Source organism: Microtus oregoni, unplaced genomic scaffold (genome assembly GCF_018167655.1).
Source record: "Microtus oregoni isolate MIOR12 unplaced genomic scaffold, Mior012 000022F_ref0000154, whole genome shotgun sequence".
Taxonomy (NCBI): Eukaryota; Metazoa; Chordata; class Mammalia; order Rodentia; family Cricetidae; genus Microtus; species Microtus oregoni.
Window position 1 is genome coordinate 17391980 of NW_024543081.1, and position 16856 is coordinate 17408835.

The 16856-nt window shown below is 54.7% G+C and overlaps 1 protein-coding gene across 13 annotated transcripts; it reads left to right on the forward strand.

Annotated features, from left to right (window-relative positions):
- The first annotated feature begins 1466 nt into the window (after positions 1–1466).
- Positions 1467–16393, forward strand: Eef1d (eukaryotic translation elongation factor 1 delta). 13 transcript variants are annotated; one of them, XM_041671860.1, is made up of 11 exons: positions 1644–1843; positions 6050–6064; positions 8062–9158; positions 10608–10731; positions 11188–11259; positions 14618–14674; positions 14996–15095; positions 15173–15273; positions 15434–15655; positions 15948–16142; positions 16291–16393. In XM_041671860.1, exons 1-11 carry the CDS (start codon positions 1805–1807, stop codon positions 16327–16329), a joined length of 2061 nt encoding a protein of 686 aa, XP_041527794.1. In that variant the 5' UTR covers positions 1644–1804; the 3' UTR covers positions 16330–16393. The 13 variants fall into 13 exon arrangements, with proteins under 13 accessions (XP_041527802.1, XP_041527794.1, XP_041527800.1 ...); XM_041671863.1 differs by lacking the exon at positions 1644–1843 and adding an exon at positions 2731–2810; XM_041671859.1 differs by lacking the exon at positions 1644–1843 and adding an exon at positions 2887–3895 and having other exon boundaries at positions 10611–10731.
- The last annotated feature ends 463 nt before the right edge of the window (positions 16394–16856 follow it).

The following is a 16856-nucleotide window of genomic DNA, read 5'->3' on the forward strand; positions in this document are numbered from 1 at the left end:
AAACAGAAGCAGCAGCCTCATCCAGTGCACGTGGGGGCAGGGGTAGGGGTGAGCCCCATAGGGGCCAGAACGGAGGTACAGTCAACTGATCTCCAGTAGGTGTTGTGCTTATGGGCCCACATGTGCCTACTCAGCAAAGAGCATCTGCTCCTTTAAACTATTTCCCCAAGATGCTGTGGATTACAGGACAGAGCATCCTTTACCAATGGAACTCCTCCACGCTGTGTTGGGCGTGCACCCCTGGACCTCTACAGTAGACTATACCAGGGAGAAAAGTTGGAAGACGGCAGACTGTGCATGCCCCCTCTCTCCCAGTGCAGCAGGAAAAAGGCCAGTGGGCCCCAGAGGTCACACACCACCATGAGAAGCTGCGGATGAGGGCCCAATGCCTCCAAGCCTCCGTGCCATGGTAATGAGGGAACGTAGCTGCACTAGCCTCACTGGCCCCACTTCTCTAGGATCCTGGCTCTCCAGCCACCTCAGAGCTGTCTCTAGACCCCAAACAGCTTCCCCAGCAGTAGGTACCAACATTCCTCCTTGCTCAGTAGCCTCCTCCTCCTCCTCTCCAGCCCCCATGCTAGAGGGCAGGCTGGCTGGGGATGGAGGGGCTGCAGGAACCACCTCCTCTCTGCAGCCCTCAGGGAGCCCTCCATCATCATCCAGGTGCAGCCACTCTGCCACCTCTTCAGGTGCCAGGCGCTTGTAAGCCAGAGCTGCTAGATGTGTGAGGTCACTGAGCACCCTGCTGCGTTCGGCAGCCTCCTCTACCTGGTGGGCTGGCTGCTGCCCGGGCTCAAAGGCTGCCCTAAGACCCAGCAGCCAGCAGCGCTCTATGCTGCCTGCCTGGACCAGGTCCCATGAGAGGCCAGCCAGGTATAGCATGTCCTTGAGCATGAAGCTTCTCATGAAGTCTAGTGGGGAGCCACTGGCACAAGACACAGCAAGCCTCAGCAGCTCTCGTTTGTACAAATGTTTGAAGGCTGCCACCACACCATGCTCCAGCGGCGCAGGGATGTGCGCTCGACTGTTGCCCTTGGACAAGAAAAGCACACGAACTGCACCATCAGGTGTCTGCAGCTGCTCTGGGGAACCAAGGAGCTCAGGCTGGCACTGCCTAGGAGTCTCCTCACTCTCTTCCAGGGCCGGCACCCTAGTGGCCCAGCTTGGACAGGGTGGATGGGCCACTAGCAACACTGCCTTCTGTTGCAGACAGCTTCGGCGCAGGTAGCGCTTGACGCCAGGGACGAATTCCTCAAAGAACCAGCCCTGAAGAAGAGGACGACTGAGCCAGGCATCCGGGCTGTAGCGGTAGGAGGCCGGGAACTTGTCCTGGTTGTGGTGACGCAAGCTGGGTGGGTCTGGTAGTTGTCCGATAACTAGTGGCTTCAACTTGTGGCTGCCCGTTAGGTTGGCGGCCAACAGAACTGTCACTCGGTCGCCGGGCCAGCGCCGGCTGCACCCACTAGGCCCGCTGGAGTCCCGAACGCCTGAAGTTGAGGTCTGTTCCGGAAGTAACCTCCAGTACAGACCAGTAACGTTGGCGTTGTAGATCTGTTCGTCACCATAGCCGCCCTCGGAGTGGGGTAGAGTGGCCAGCGCTCTGTCAGGTAAAACTGCGCCGGGTGGCTGTGCAGGCTCCTCCTTGACAGGTGCAGGGCCTGTGGCCGGGATCTCGGTCTCGCCATAGATGCGCTGGCTGGAGATGCCGTGGCGCTTCTGCCAGCGCCAGAACCAGCCGTGGCTAGCCTTGAAGGTACACTCGGGGCCGTAGATCTGGCGAGCAAAGGCCTCAGCCTGCGCTTGGATGACCGGACCGGACAGCGGCACGCCGTGCTGGCGCAAGGTGAGGAACCACGAATAGACGGCGCGGTCGATCTCCTCCTCGTTGGCCAGACGCATCTTCTTGCGCTGCGTGCCCACCTCTCCACCAAGCTGATCCAGAAACCAGCGCAGCTTGGGCTCGTCCTTGAGCCAGCCGCGCAGCGTGCCGCCCGGTACGCCAAAGTCGCGGCACACGCTGGCCTGCCGCTCACCGCCCTTGACGCGCTCGATGGCTTGCAGCTTGTCTTTGATGGAGTAGGCCTTGCGGAAAGTCATTTTTACGGCCACGCGGGGCCGCGGCTCGGGCGCGGTGGGCGGCGGGCGCTCCACGGGACCCTGGCCGGGAGCCGGTGATCGCGGCGACTCAGCAAGGCTCCGGGGCGGAGGAAGACGAGCACGATGAGGGACCGGGTGCAGGGCCGGGCCGGCCGGCGGGCTCATGGGGTACATGGCGTCAGCGCCAGGGACCACCGGGCTAGCCAGCCTGACACCCCGCGCGGGCCGCTCGGGGCGGGGCTCGGGGGCGGGGCTGCCCGGGTCCCTCCCTTTTGTCTCGCCGGCCCTGTCGGGACAGGCGCTCTAGTCCCGCCCCCTCCGCCTCGTGGCGCCTGCGCACGGTCTGGACGCGTCAGCAGCGCGTGCGCACACCAAATCCGTTTCGTCCCGCCCTAGTCCGGCCGGCCCCACTCTTCATGCCTTGGAGGGGTGCTGAGTGTTGGGACGTCCGGTTCTCTGCTGTTTATAATAACTCCTCGAGTGAAGCGCGGCGCCCGAGGTAGTTGTCCCGTTGTTTCTGCCAAAATAGTTCCTGCATGTATTGTGGTGCATGCTCTGCGGGCGAGGCAGCGCGTGCTCAGGGTTGTGTCCCCCGCCGGGCCTCTGTGGTCTGTGCCACTGCGTTTTCCGGGAGCTGCGCGGTCGCCCTCCCTTTCCTTTGCAGTCCTGAGCTTGCAGTTCCAGGTTTTGGTTGCTGCGTCCTTGGCTGGCGTGTGAGTACCGCGGGCCCCGCCTCAAGGAGCGCACGTGCGGCGGAGGCTGGAGTGCCCCGGCCCCGGGCCGTTCGGGTTGGCTCCAATGGATCAGTGAGGGCTACGGGCGGGTGTCTGGTCCTGTGTGGGGCCGGGCCGGTGGCCACATGGTTGCCAGCTTCCTGAGCGCTGCTTCAGGCTGGCCGCGCGGCGGCCTGCCACGGCCATGACTGACACCCTTACCGGGCCCGCGTTCGTCTGCCCCAGCTGTTGCCTCCTAGGACCTTGCGGTTAAGCACCGAGGGCATACCGAGCTCTAAGGCGTAGAGGGAACTTGATTCGGGTGCAGCCTTGTGGAACTTAGGAGGCACACGAACACAGGGGTAGAGAAAAGGCATGTGATGCCGGTCGGCTCAAACGTAACGGGGCCACTTACTGATTTGAACAAGATGATCTGGGCAGTTTTCTCGGGAAAGGGTCGTTGAAGGGCACCGGCTGTTCTTTTTCTAATACATGAGCGCTCTCTCTCTCCCAGCATCATGGTTTTCTAGAGTGAAAGGCTACCTCGCAGCAAAAGAACTTGGTGAAACTAATGTTGAGATGCCCCCCCCTCGGGGGGGGGATGCTTCTGAATTGGCCCTATCACTCAGGGATGATAACTCAGTCTCACTTCAGGCGGATCCTCATGGATGAAGCAAAAGATGGATGCAACAGGACCACCCGGTGCCCCTTGAGCCAATCCCATGGGGCAGCAGAGTCAAGAGGAAGAAGTCCTCAAAGGGATGAGGAGTCCCCTCCCAGGCTCTGGTGCTAGTTCAGCATGAGCCTCCACTTTGACTGCAGAACTCCATAAACATCGGCAGCGTTGGCAGAGGGAGCCGCTTAGACTTTCTTAACCTGAGATGCGCGCTGCATGGTTTTCTGTCCTTTCAGGGGGAAGCTGGTACAGGGCTAGTTCTCCAGGCTCAGCTTTTGGATAGCTGAGGCTCCAGGGCTTACTGCAAACGAGGCAGAGGTGCATGAGAGGGTTTGACGGTCAGAAAGAGTGGCCCTTGGGGGGCTGTAGGCAGTGGTGTGTACTTGTTGCAGATTGGAGACATTTCCAGGTACTGGAACATGCCTTGGTCTCCAGCTCCACATATCACTTAACTCAGCACATTGGGGTGGTTACACCAGTCAGAGCCTTTATTTTCCTTTCTGGGTCTAAGATGTCACACGATCATTCCCTAAGTATGAGGTTTGGCACAGGTGTTATCAAGTGTAAAGGAAGAGCTAAGAGAGCAAGAGCTGTCTGACAAGCCCCAGGACCTGTGTGTCAGGTCAGGGTACCTCAGGTTGGAACAGAAATAGAACCAACAAAACATGGCATTTGAGGCTGCCTGGGTTTAGGCTGAGCACTAGCCTTTGGGGCTCAAGATAGGCAAACAGCACAGGCCAGTGTTTCTGGAAAGGATTGGGACATCCCAGAGCAGAGAAGCAGGGTGGGAACTTGGGAATGTAGAATTCTCATGGGAGAAAAGATCCAGGGCATTATCACCCCTGTGCCTAGATAAACGGCAGTGTGGCTCCCCCACTGCGTGTCTGGTTGTGACTAAAGAGAGAGCCTTTGCTTCGAGTCCTCCACATTCCAAGTGCTACCGGTTGCCCCTTGCGACACCAGCCTCAAGCAGTTCTGATAGGCAGCCCTGGTTCACAGACTCAGGCTAGCTGAGCAAGGGGGTGTTGCTACTGGGGTGCAGGGGTGTGAGTTGGACTTGCTGGCAGACATTCCCTACCCACCGTGCTCACGAGGACAGTGAGTATTGGAAGCCCATCAGTGATCTGACTGATGGGGTGACATGCCGTTTCAGAACGTCCAGAGGACAGAAAGTGTGGGGCTTAGGGCTCAGAAAGCCAGCCCGGAGGGAAATTTTCTCTGTTCTTACCAGCACGTGGAACCCTTCAGATGTTTGCTGTGGGGCACAGCTGTGACATACCTGTTCTCATCTTCCTCGGGGTCCAGTCCCCTAGCCAGAAGTGTCCCTGGCAGGAGCCCTGATTAGTCCAAATTAGTAGAAGCTATGAGAGCCCTAAACACTTGTGTCCTTCTTTGGAGAGCAGATGTAGGCTGGCCCTCGGAGGCTACAGCTGGCCAGTTAGCTCTTTTGGCAAGTTCCTTGTGAGTGGGGCTAGGTCTGAGTCCTGGTACTTAGGACCTATAAGGTCTTGTCTTACCACATGAGGTGCCTGTATCCAGGACCCTCCAGAGCTCAGAGATTCTCGTCTCCCACACACAAAGGGTCTTAACTTACCTCTGGTGACCAGTCTTGCTTTCTGGACTCCAGCCTATATCCAGGAGCCAGGGCAAGGGTGTTTGTCCAGGTCCTTTGGCATGTCTGAGCCTGCTTCTCCGGAAGTTGGCTTTCCGGCATTACTGTCTCTTTAGCATGTTTCTGCTATTGCCTAGATAAAACCTCAGGAGAAAGAAAGGCCAACCCTGTTGTAGGGACACGGGTATTGACAGACTTGAACCTGTGGGGGTTTGAGAAATTCACGGCTGCATGTTCCCAGGCTGTTTTTCCTGGATAGCTGTGGGTTTGCATGTGTGTGTCCTCCAGGGAAGCAGTGGAGTTCAGGTATGCCCAGTGTGGGTGCAGACTGGTTAAAGTCCTCGAGCCTGTTGTGTGCCTGTGGGTAAAGTAGGATGGGGAAGACCATGTCCTTTGGGAGCCTTTGCTACTTGTGCTGTCTTGGGTTGGCATCCCTGTTTGGTCTCTATCTCCCCAACTCAGAGATAAGAGACCCAGTATCAGCATCGTCACTGGGCCTTGGTGGCAGCTGAGCCCACAGTTTAGAGCTGTCTGGACCACTTGGTCCCTTGGAGATAGAGCAGTGGGGGAGTGTCCTTGCCGGTGAAGGGGAGCCTTCTTCCCCAGCTAAGGGAGCATCTGTAGGTGCTAGCTTGCCTTATTGCAGGCTGTAGACACAGGAAAGGACAGGGTGGGAGCAGGTAGCTTCCATGGTGGTTTTTTGCTTGTCTCCTAGTTATTAGGAATCCAAGAGCTACATATCAGGGGCTAAGGGGAAAGTGCTACCTCTCAATTATGAGGACCAGGTAGCCACCTGGGATTAGATGGTGTGTCTCATTTTATCAACTCTGTTGCCATGCCACCTTGACAAGCAGCTTCTAAAAGGCCACCCAGGCTGCCCAAGCTGCTGACTGGCATGGGTGGCCTTTCCCACTGCTCTAACCTTGCTGCTTTTCCTTCATGCTGTCCTAGGAGGCCAAAGCAAAAGTAAGTACACCTGCGAAGTGCCCTGTGTCTCCTCCCTTCACCTGAGCCAAGGAACCCCCAGCCATTACCTTGCCCGAGGGAGGCACACCTAGGCAGAGTTGAGCTTTCTAGGACAGGGCAGTGGTGTGATTACCTGTTCTAGTAGCAAGTAGGTACCCATGTGGCCCTGGCACCAAGCAAGTCAGCATACAGCCCTCTGCCCTATGGAGAAGTGGTGGCCTAAGGAAGTATTCAGTCTTAGTGGCCCTGTCCCTTGGAAGTAGCTACATCTGTTGCCTTCAGGAGGGTTCCAACCAAGTCTTAAGTTTGGTAGAGAGCCAGTTTAGTGGGTGTTGCTGAAGGGAATGGAGGGTCCACCTAGACCTGTAGCGTTCCCTGAGAGCAGAGCAGCGCAGCCTGGGGGACTGGAAACCAGGAGTCAGTCAGGTCCTGCTGTGATGGCATGCACTGCCCCCGTAGTGACAGTGGGTGATGTCACAATGCTGTGCCTCCTGGGATCCTGCTCAGTCCCTGCCCCTGCCCCTGCCACTTGGCCTTGGTAAGTGAGGGGGTGGTCTAGAGACCTCTCTGCACTGGGTCCCTGTGGCTCCTGGTCCTGGCTCCTCACAGTGGAGAGAGCTTGGGTGGACTGTATTAAAGAACGATAGCTCTGACTTAGAGGTAGGCTCCAGAACGTGACAATTTGATTCTTCTGAGGTTCTGAGCATGGGTGAGATTTGGATAGCTTAACACTCTTCCAGTCAAGTGTTTTGTCGGGTGTGTTAGGAAAAGGACCTAGCCGATGATAGGAAGGTTTGCTGTCCAGCCGAAGGGTTCCCTTCCACTGCTCGAGAGCCTGCCAGACAATCAGGGTGTCATACGGACCCACAGCAGCATGTTAGCGGCATCTGTACCCCAGTCCGCGAATTTTGTTAGTTGAGTCCAGACTACAAAGTCTTAGAATGGCTACCCTTCTAGGGCAAAGCAGCACTAGGAGTATTTATTTACCTGTGGCCTTCTGGGCTGGCTGGTAGAGCCTGGAGCCTGTCTTTTCCATAGTGCCACATTCAGCTTCAGGAGTAGTGGAGGCAAGTCCTCCCTATGGCTGTTGCTGTGTGCTTCGTGCGCTTCAGAACCAAACCCTGCTGAGGCCCCTGAGACAAGAGTCCTGTCTACTGATTACAGTAGCCAGTGGGATATGGTATCCTGAGACTCTGAAGGCCCCATGATGACCCTTTGGTTCAGATGATTAAGGATCCCTGTTGGTGGGCAGTCAATCCCTGACCCATCCCTGTGAGGTCAGTCAGGCTCACAGAGACACTCTCCCTTTCCCAAGATTCTTGCCCCTGCTCCGGAAAGGCCCATGAGTCTGGACAGGGTTATTGTGTGGCCAGGGTAGGTTTAGGTGTCTTTCAGTGATGGGCTACTTGCTGGGCTCCATCCACCTTGACAAGTCCCTGTCAGTGAACTGGAAACATCAGCCACCACTAGGTGTCAGGCTCAGCATATACAAAAGCACAGCCAGTCTTAAGCTTGATTTCTGTAAGCCATGAGTAATTTACTATACATCTCATGGGATGTGTTTACACTTAAAAAAAGAGAGAGCCTACTGATTGTTTTTATTAAAGCCTACTGTAAATGAGTACAGCTGTTTGTTTTGTTTGGCACCCTATCTGGGGACCCCTTGAGAAAAGGTTCTGCCGAGTTTGGAGGTGTTGTTTAGATCCTTTTCTCAAGCTGTGGGCTTATGGGTTAGCAAAGGCAACAAATGCAATAAGACGTGGGTGTATGCCTATATATGTATGCTATTTTGTATTTACCAATGCTCCTGGTATGGATTTGACGTCTGTGCCCTTGCATGTCATCTGGTCAAGCCCCTTTCGGTGGCTTGCCCTCTCATTTGCCCAGGCCTCCCTGCCCACCCTTACCTACCAGACTGCGGAGGGTCAGGGAGGCAGGTGCCTCTGCCGTGTTGCAACTGCCCTTCTTGTGCTTGCTTTTTAACGCTGCGCCCGAAGATGAGGAGTGGGAAGGCCTCTTGTGCGCTGGAGACCGTCTGGGAGGACAAGCACAAGTATGAGGATGCAGAACGGCGCTTCCATGAGCATGAGGCCACGCGAGCCGCCGCCTCGGTCCAGCAGCTCCTGGCCAAGGTGCCAGCTGTGAACGGGCCCAGCCAGGAGGACACAGAGGACCCCGACGAGGCAGAGGCCCCCTCCACCGACAGCAGGAGTGATCCTAGGAAGAGCCACGAGTGCAAGAAGCCCCTACAGAAAAAGAGGAAGCGCTCCCCCAAGAGTTGGCTTGGCCAGTCAGACCTGGCCCTCGTGGGCCTCTCAGCTGACCACGTATGGCTGGACAAGCCCCTCTTCGACCAGGCAGAAAGCTCCTACCGCCAGAGGCTGGCAGATGTGGCCGCTCAGGCAGCCCAGCCACCTGCTCTGGTCCCTAGAGCCCCCTGTACGCATGGAAGCCATGTGGCCTGCCACCACGTGATCTGGGGGATCTGGGTCAACAAGTCTTGCTTTGATCAGGCTGAGCGGGCTTTTGTGGAGTGGTCTCAGGCCTTGCTGCTGGCGGTAGAGGGGAGCCGCAGGCAGGGGACTCCTGACACAGGCCAGCAGGCTGCTTCTCCGGACCTGGCTCTGGCCTGCCAGCCTTGCCCACCAGCTAATGGCCAGCCGCCTCTGGGCAGCCTGCAAGCACTGGTGCGGGAGGTGTGGCTAGAGAAGCCCCGGTATGATGCAGCTGAAAGGGGCTTCTATGAGGCCCTATTTGATGGCCACCCACCAGGGAAAGTACGCCTGCAAGAGCGAGCCAGTCAGGCAGAGGGTGCCCGGAGGGGCCGCAGAGACCGTCGGAGTCGCAATGCAGTAGGAAACAAGCGAGCTGGGTCGAAACGGGCTGATGGGGAGGCCCCCTCCTCTCTGCCCTACTGGTACTTCCTACACAAGGACGCAGAGGCCCCCTGGCTCAGCAAGCCTACCTACGACAGTGCTGAGTGCCGCCACCATGCTGCTGAGGCCTTGCGCATAGCCTGGCGCCTAGAAGCTGCCTCCCTGGCTCACCGACCCACGCCCCGTTCTGGCCCATCCATGTCCAGCCTGAAACCCAAGTAGGAGAAATATGGCTGCAGGTGTTGGGACTGACCTGGGCTATGAGCATACTAGGGACAGCTGTCTCTAGGCTGGTGTCCCTCGTGCCCCCTGTGGACCTGACCAGCTTGAATGTAGGGTGGGGTGGGCACCTATAGTGCTCTGCCCTTGAGGGTTACAGAGTTCTGACTTGCTGGTGTTGGTTGGGGAAGGGGTCTACATGAGGCAAAGCCCCCTATCACGGAGCCCAGAAGACAGATTGTTGGCAGGGTGGGTGGGAAACCTTGTAGCTGGGTCTCTGGCACCTGACAGGTGTTGACACCCACAGCCCAGGCTATAGTGTGTGCTCTTGGAGGCCAGGTGGGCCTTAAACCTGAGAGCTGCACGTGATGGACAGACTGAAGGGTGCTTGTCTTTTACCTCCAGTGAGGAGAGAAACCTGCCTTTAGCCCAGAGCCCCCAAGGGGTCTTTCTCCAGTACAAGTGGATGGAGTCCTAACAGTGGAATCTGAAGGCCAGGAAAGGCTTTGGGGTCGTAATGTGTGACCATTGGAGGTGGCCCCTAGGCAGATAGGTCTGATGGATAGACATGGAAGAGACACAAGCAAGGGGAGAATGGGAATGGAGCCCAGTGGTCTGCCACCTACCTGCCCCTGTGTCAGGGCTCTATTCTTGTTAGAAGGCACTTGTTTAATGATGGCATGATGCTTGCTACACAGAAAATTGGCAGGGAGATTGGTTGGTCTGTCATAGCTGGTAGGAAGGATGGGCTAGTGAACGGTGGGCTCTGTGGAAACTTTGCAGCCCCTAGCTCCCATACTGCTCCAGGTTTAGGACCTCCATGGTGGGACATGACTTGCATAGGCTTAGTGAGCCAGACCCTGGTCTAGAACAGGGCTTTCATTGTACTCTTGACGGTTTTTTCCCTCTTAATCAAAACTCATGTACTAAGAGTACTTACATACTGAAAAAGACAAACATGTTGCATGCTTTAGGTGACAGTGAACTTGTCTCATTGTTACAAACCCATTTGGCTGAACGGTGGGTAGGCGGCTGGCTGCTGATCTTACGGTTGCTTTTGTGGTCTTGCTGCTGGTTTGGGCTATGGTTGGATTGTGTGGTTAGAAGTCAGGGCCTGCGTGCCTGGTGGTCTGGAGGACTGGCCTAGGGATACTCCTCATCCAGGTCCTGGTAGGGGAAACCCACTTGGAGGATGGGAGGACTGTTGACTGTCTGTGGACAGGGCTTGGTGTTGAACACTGGTCTTAGCCACAGAGAGGTATTTTGTGAGCCAAGCAGGACTGTGAGCTAGCCCAGCATGCCAAAGCCTTCACGGCACTCCTGTTTGTTAACTCTGCCTGGTCCAAGGTACTCAGGCAGGATAGACCTGGTGCCTGTGGGGAAGGGGAAGCCAGAGGTTGACTGCAACTTTTTCTAGCCACTTACCTGGCCACTTTTTCCCATCTCAGCAGAAAAATGGCCACAAACTTTCTAGTGCACGAGAAGATCTGGTTTGACAAGTTCAAATATGACGATGCGGAGAGGAAATTCTATGAGCAGATGAATGGGCCTGTGGCTGCTGGCTCCCGCCAGGTGAGCACTGTGCTTAGGGCTGGCAGAACCGGGTGGGCCAGAGACACTTGTTAGGACCAAGGGGCCCTGTTGAAGGGATCTTCAGAAGGGCCTGGCTGAACCCTGGGGTGCTTCTGCCCTTGGCCTCTGATCCTAACATGGGACTCATTCTTGCTGCTCCCAGGCAGCTGGGGCCAGCAAGCAGACAGGTGTCTGGGGTGGTGTGTGGCCAGGCCTCAGCTGTACAGCTGCCTGCAGACTTTATGGTCCTGGCCTCAATCACTTTCTGCTTTTCACTGTCCTGGGAGCTTTCATTCTGTGTAATGCATTCATCTCCTTGTAATGCATTCTTGCTTTTTGAGTGAGGGTTCTTAGGGATTTTGTTTTTGTGTGTGGGGTTTGTGTGTGTGTGTTAAAAAAAAAAATTTTTTTTTAAACCAAAGCAAAAAAGACTAGTTCTTTCTGCACTGTCTGCAGGAGAATGGTGCCAGCGTGATCCTCCGTGACATTGCAAGAGCCAGAGAGAACATCCAGAAATCCCTGGCCGGAGTGAGTACCTGCGACCCATGTACCCATGGGCTCGTGCTCGGCCAAACAGCATGTCTGAGATGTGGTTTTTTTCAGCCCTTCGGCACTGCTGACTATTTTGGCCTTGGAGCAAGTTAGGGCACAGGGTGAGGTGCTGTGCTCTTGTAGTGTGTGAGTGCTGAGGCCTCCGTAACCACACTGCCATGGAAAATGGTCTTGCTCTCTAGACTTTTCCATGTCTCTCTCTCGTGCATACTGGAGTTACTGTAGCTATTCCTGTGGTGCCTGCCATGGGCTGCCTGGGCTTAAGGGGTGTCATTTTTGTAGGGTGTGAATTGTAGGTACATGCCTTGCAAGACTCTTCCTTCCTGCTTGCTCCCTTGCTGAAGAAGCACACATCCCGATCCATTAGACTACTCTTGTTCCTCCTGATTTGGTGGGGCCCTTCCTGGAAAGGGGATAATTATTTAGTGAGGTATGCTAGTCAGCATCATCTTGAACTAACGCCTGGAAGGGGGCACTCTGCATGGCTCCTGGGGTCTCAGACCAAGGCTGGGTGTACCCCATCTAGCTCTAGCATACTGGACCAGCTGAGAAAGGTGTACCCTTTTGATGGCAGGCAGACTTGCCCTGTTTTCTCACTCCAGAGAAGTCAGGCCCTCAGGCTATCTCTGTATGGGCTTATGTCCTGGAACAGGTTTTCTGATGGCTCTTTAGTGGGTTACCACAGCCATACTTCTTAAGACAATGTGAATTTGTCATCAGATGGCTCTGAAGGCTGGAGGTTGAAATAGGGCCAGAGGCAATGGAGTTGGGTTCCTTCTGATGTTCTGAGCGTCCTTTCCTACTTGCCCCCCTCCTTGGGGCAATGTTTGTTCTTTGGTTTCTTGTCCTGTCAGCCTCCACTCTCTCTGTGGCCCTCCTGCACCCCATCGTCACAGGAGACTTGTGAACCTACACAGGTAGCTCAGATTCTTGTTTTGTCTTTAAGCCCTGAATCTTGTTTGCCATTTTTGAAAGCATGCTGTGTAAAGCAACAGATTTGTAGTCAACAGGCATTCCCATTCGAAACAGGGAAATGTAGAAAGGGCCACTGGTCCCAAACAATCTCAGACTCCTGCCAGGCTTCCTGAGTTGTCCTTTGTGGCTCATGTGGCCCTGGGATACAGTGCTCACAACAGCACTGTTGAAGCTGAAATTTAAACAGCCTTTCTACCTGTGGAAGGTAGAGATCTTCAGCCTTTAAAAAATGTTTTTGTTTTTAATATTTCGCCCTGATCCCCTATTTGGTCTAAATTAGTGGTGGTATTGCTAGTAAATTTTCAAGAACTTTGCAGGTGTTCCTCTTGGTATTTTTTTTTTATTATTATTATTATGTATACAGTGTTCTGCCTGCATGTACATCTGCAGGCCAGAAGAGGGCACCAGATCTCATTACAAATGGTTGTGAGCCACTATGTGGTTGCTGGGAATTGAACTCAGGACCTCTGGAAGAGCAGCCAGTGCTCTTAACCACTGAGCCATCTCTCCAGCCCTCCTCTTGGTAGTTTTGATCCCATCACATATCTTAGCATATGGCTGTGGGAATTCACAAGTCACGTGCTGGCCTCTGACCTTTCAGGTCCTTACACTTCCACTCTTCCCAAGGCAGCCACTGCTGCCCTCAGCATTTTGCTCTCTTGACAGTATATTTGTTTTCCTTTGCTCTCTAGAGGGGCAAAAAATTTCCCCAGCCATCTGGCCCTAGCTTTTTTTCTGCTCTGCTTTCCTTTTACTACTTATGGGAGAAAAGAAACTGAGGCCAGCCTGGTTTACAGAGTGAGTTCCAGGACAGATTCCAGAGAAACCCTGTCTCACTCTCCCCCCCCCCCCCCAAAAAAAAACCCAAATCTTGGCTGGAATGGGTCTTCCTGGCTAGATGTACAGTGACAGCACTTGGGAAAGCTGAGGCAGGAGGATCACCACAACTTTGAGATCTGCACTGTAGAACAAGGTCTTTGAAAAACAAAACAAAAATAACCTCAAACCTCCAGCTGCAGATGAAGTTTTCTCGCTTAGAAGTCCTGGATACAGAGGGCCTAACCTCCCTACTGTGCCTTCAGGCCTGTGCCCACTGCCATCTCTACAGCAGCTTTAGAGGCATCTTGTGGAGCAGAACCAAGGTGTCCATGGGGTCCTTCAGAAGTCTGGAGAAAATCCCCTCTGTCTGGTCATCCCTGCCTCTATTTCTCTCGTCCCCGCTGCCATGCATAGAGCAGTGGTTCTCAGCCCTCCTAATGCTGCAGCCCTTTACCACAGCTCCTTGTGCTGTGGTGCCCTTGGCTGTAAAATTGTCTAATTGCTACTTCATAACTTAAATATCTGTTTTCTGACGGTCTTAGGTGACGCCTATGAAAGGGTCACGACCCAGAGGTTGAGAACCACTGATCCAGGCCCATAGTTCCATCTGTTAAATCTGCTTTGCTGTGTAAACTAACGTGGAGATTCAAGTACAGCCATTCCTAGGGCACTAGTCTACCAGATGGTCAGCAGTGCACAGCCTTTCAGAAGGTTGCACACCCCTGAGCTCTTCCTGGTCCTGCCTGACTCCTGTTAGTTCACATCCTGTCATCCTCAACCAAACTCACGATCCCATGCACACCCAGTGAAGCTCAGTCTCGGTGAACATGGAGTTAGGGAGGGGGATTTTGTGCTTGGTCCGACACATTGAGCTTCAGCCCAGAAAACTGAGTCGTTCTCAGCAGCCATTTACTGCCCTGGCTCTGGGCTGCCCCTTGCCAGGTCCTTTCCTTGGTACCAGGCCTGCTGTCTGGTGTGGGAGAGCCCTCAGGTGTTGTGGAAACAGTCCCGGCATCCCAGCCTAGCATACAGTCACATGTTCTAGTCTTCGGAACTGCCTGGCCTTGCTTACAGGTGACTGAAGGAATCTTCCCTTCCATGCTAGCTGTGCCAAGAATCCGACCATAGGGCTCTGCTGCCACATGCAAGTTTTTAAAAAGAAAGAAAGTCACATTTGTTAGCCCAACTGCTGCTATGCCATGTGTTTGGCAAGACCTGTGTGTCTGTTGCTCTCGTGTGGAGCAGATTCTGCCTAGCAGATACTAAGAATGCTCACCACCCTCCCTAAGAGGACGTCCTACTAGGGCCTGCTCAGATCCGTTTGGGCTAGGACTTGCATGCAACTATTTCTTCGCAGCCAGTAACTCCCACTGTGAATGGAACTAACATGAGAGCATGAAGCTAGACACATGGGTTTCCTGCACGGGGAGCCTGCCCTGTGCCCTGCTGGGGCCACCTCAGGAGCATGATCACAGGTGCCGGCACCACCTCCATGCTCCTTCTGTCTGGCCTCTCAATTGCTTTCCCCTCCTATTTCTAGCTCAAGGTGATGCTGCCCAAACCCCCTGAGGCCCTGGGCCAAGCCACCCCTGGGACTGTAAGTCCTGCTACTTTCTCTGTTTGGCTCCCTTGTCCTATCCTCTGCTTGGCTGAGAGTCACAGTGGGCTGTACAGCCATTCCCTGAAGACCACAGGTCTTCCCTGCTCTCCCTAAGCAGAAAGTCTGTTTTGTGGTCCCTTATCTCCCTAGGCCTTCCTGTGTCGCTTCTCCAGCAGTTCCTTGACCAATTACTGTAGGGGATCCTGTAAAACAGCCTTTGCCAGACCTTCAGCTTGGTCTGGGCTCTGCTTCTGAGTGCCTGTAAGGGAATCTAGAAGCAGGCTAAAATACTAAGACCAGTGTTCCCCTCCCTTGCAGAGCTCGGGCCCTGGGGCCTCCAGTGGACCTGCTGGAGATCATAGTGAGCTCATTGTACGGATTGCCAGTCTGGAAGTGGAGAACCAGAACCTTCGAGGCGGTGAGGGCTTGGGCCTGACAGGTGGGGCTCCAGTTCCAGCCTCTGCTATCTGACTGGTGTCTCCCTTGTGCCCACAGTGGTGCAAGATTTGCAGCAGGCCGTTTCCAAGTTGGAGGCCCGGCTGAGCACTCTGGAGAAGAGTTTACCTACTCACAGAGCCACAGCCCCCCAGACCCAGGTGAGTACCCTTGCTGACTTGGGAAGGAACCTTGGAGTTGTGCTCCTGGCTTCTGCCTCCACCTGCCCACTAACCCAGGCAAGATTGAACCTCAGGGCAGGCTGGCTTCGTCTTCCAGAGGGCTAAATGAGTCTCGCCTTCCTCCCTTCCTCTGTGGCAGCATGTGTCTCCTATGCGTCAAGTGGAGCCCCCAACCAAGAAGGCCGCCACACCAGCAGAGGACGATGAGGACAATGACATTGACCTGTTCGGCAGTGATGAGGAGGAAGAAGACAAGGAGGCGGCCCGACTACGGGAGGAGAGGCTTCGGCAGTACGCAGAGAAGAAAGCCAAGAAGCCCTCACTGGTGGCCAAATCCTCCATCCTCTTGGATGTCAAACCTGTGAGTGGTGGTGGGCCTCTGGGAGGACCAGAAACAGAACCTTATAACTGGAGCTGGAGGCTGGCATGTTGTGTGGCCTGATCACAGCCTCCTAGGTCTTGATGGAAGTTTAAAGACCTTAACATAAGAACAGAAATGTGGAGTGGGGCACATGTAATTTGGGGACTGTTTTTAAGCAAAACTATCTTGTATAGTTTGGTGGTGGCAGTGGGGGGGCATTATGGGCATTCCCTGTGGTATTCTAGAGGTTTCTGAGATGCTCACTCAGCCCTCCCCCTCCCCGTTCTCACAGTGGGATGATGAGACAGACATGGCCCAGCTGGAGGCTTGTGTGCGTTCCGTCCAGTTGGACGGGTTGGTCTGGGGGGGCTCCAAGCTCGTGCCTGTTGGCTATGGAATCCGGAAGTTGCAGATCCAGTGTGTGGTGGAAGATGACAAAGTGGGCACCGACTTGCTAGAAGAGGAGATCACCAAGTTTGAGGAGCATGTGAGTGGGCATGAGTGCAGGGTGGGAAGACCAAGTGGTTCTGGGACATTGGCTCCATAGGATCAGGTCCCAGTCAAACCCCACTGTGGAGCCTGAGCAGGTAGGCCTCTAGGCAGTCCGCAGCAACAGTCTTTGTCTCCGTCCACAGGTGCAGAGTGTCGACATCGCAGCTTTCAACAAGATCTGAAAATCGGAGAGTGTGTGATTCATGTGTGTGAGGACCTGCTGAGATTAAAGACTGAGACCCCGCACACTGGCTCTGTGGTGTTACTTGATGTGCAATATCAGTGTGCCAAATGTGCCAGGCTCTAGCCATTCTTGCCCAGCCCAGCCCAGCCCACCTTTTGCCTCTTCAAGCTGTTTGAGCCAGAAACAAAATCCATTGGGCCCACATTTGTCCACCCTGTGCCTCTTGTCCCTGCTGTTGTGACTGTGTGGAGTCAACCTAGGCCTGATCTAACATCACTCCTCCCTCCTTACCTCTGGAGGGGCAGTGCAGTTAACTGGAGGGGGGTTGTAGCGCCTGCACTATGGGACGGTATGGGAGCCGGGAACTAGGCTGGAGATTTAAACACATACACACACAGACAGAGACACAGGGACAAGGGTCATCCTTGAAACAAGAATTCCAACTTTATTGTGCTCCAGGGAAGCTTATATAGGGATCCTTAACATATAACCATGCCCCAGCCCCTGGGATTTCCAGCTGTAAAA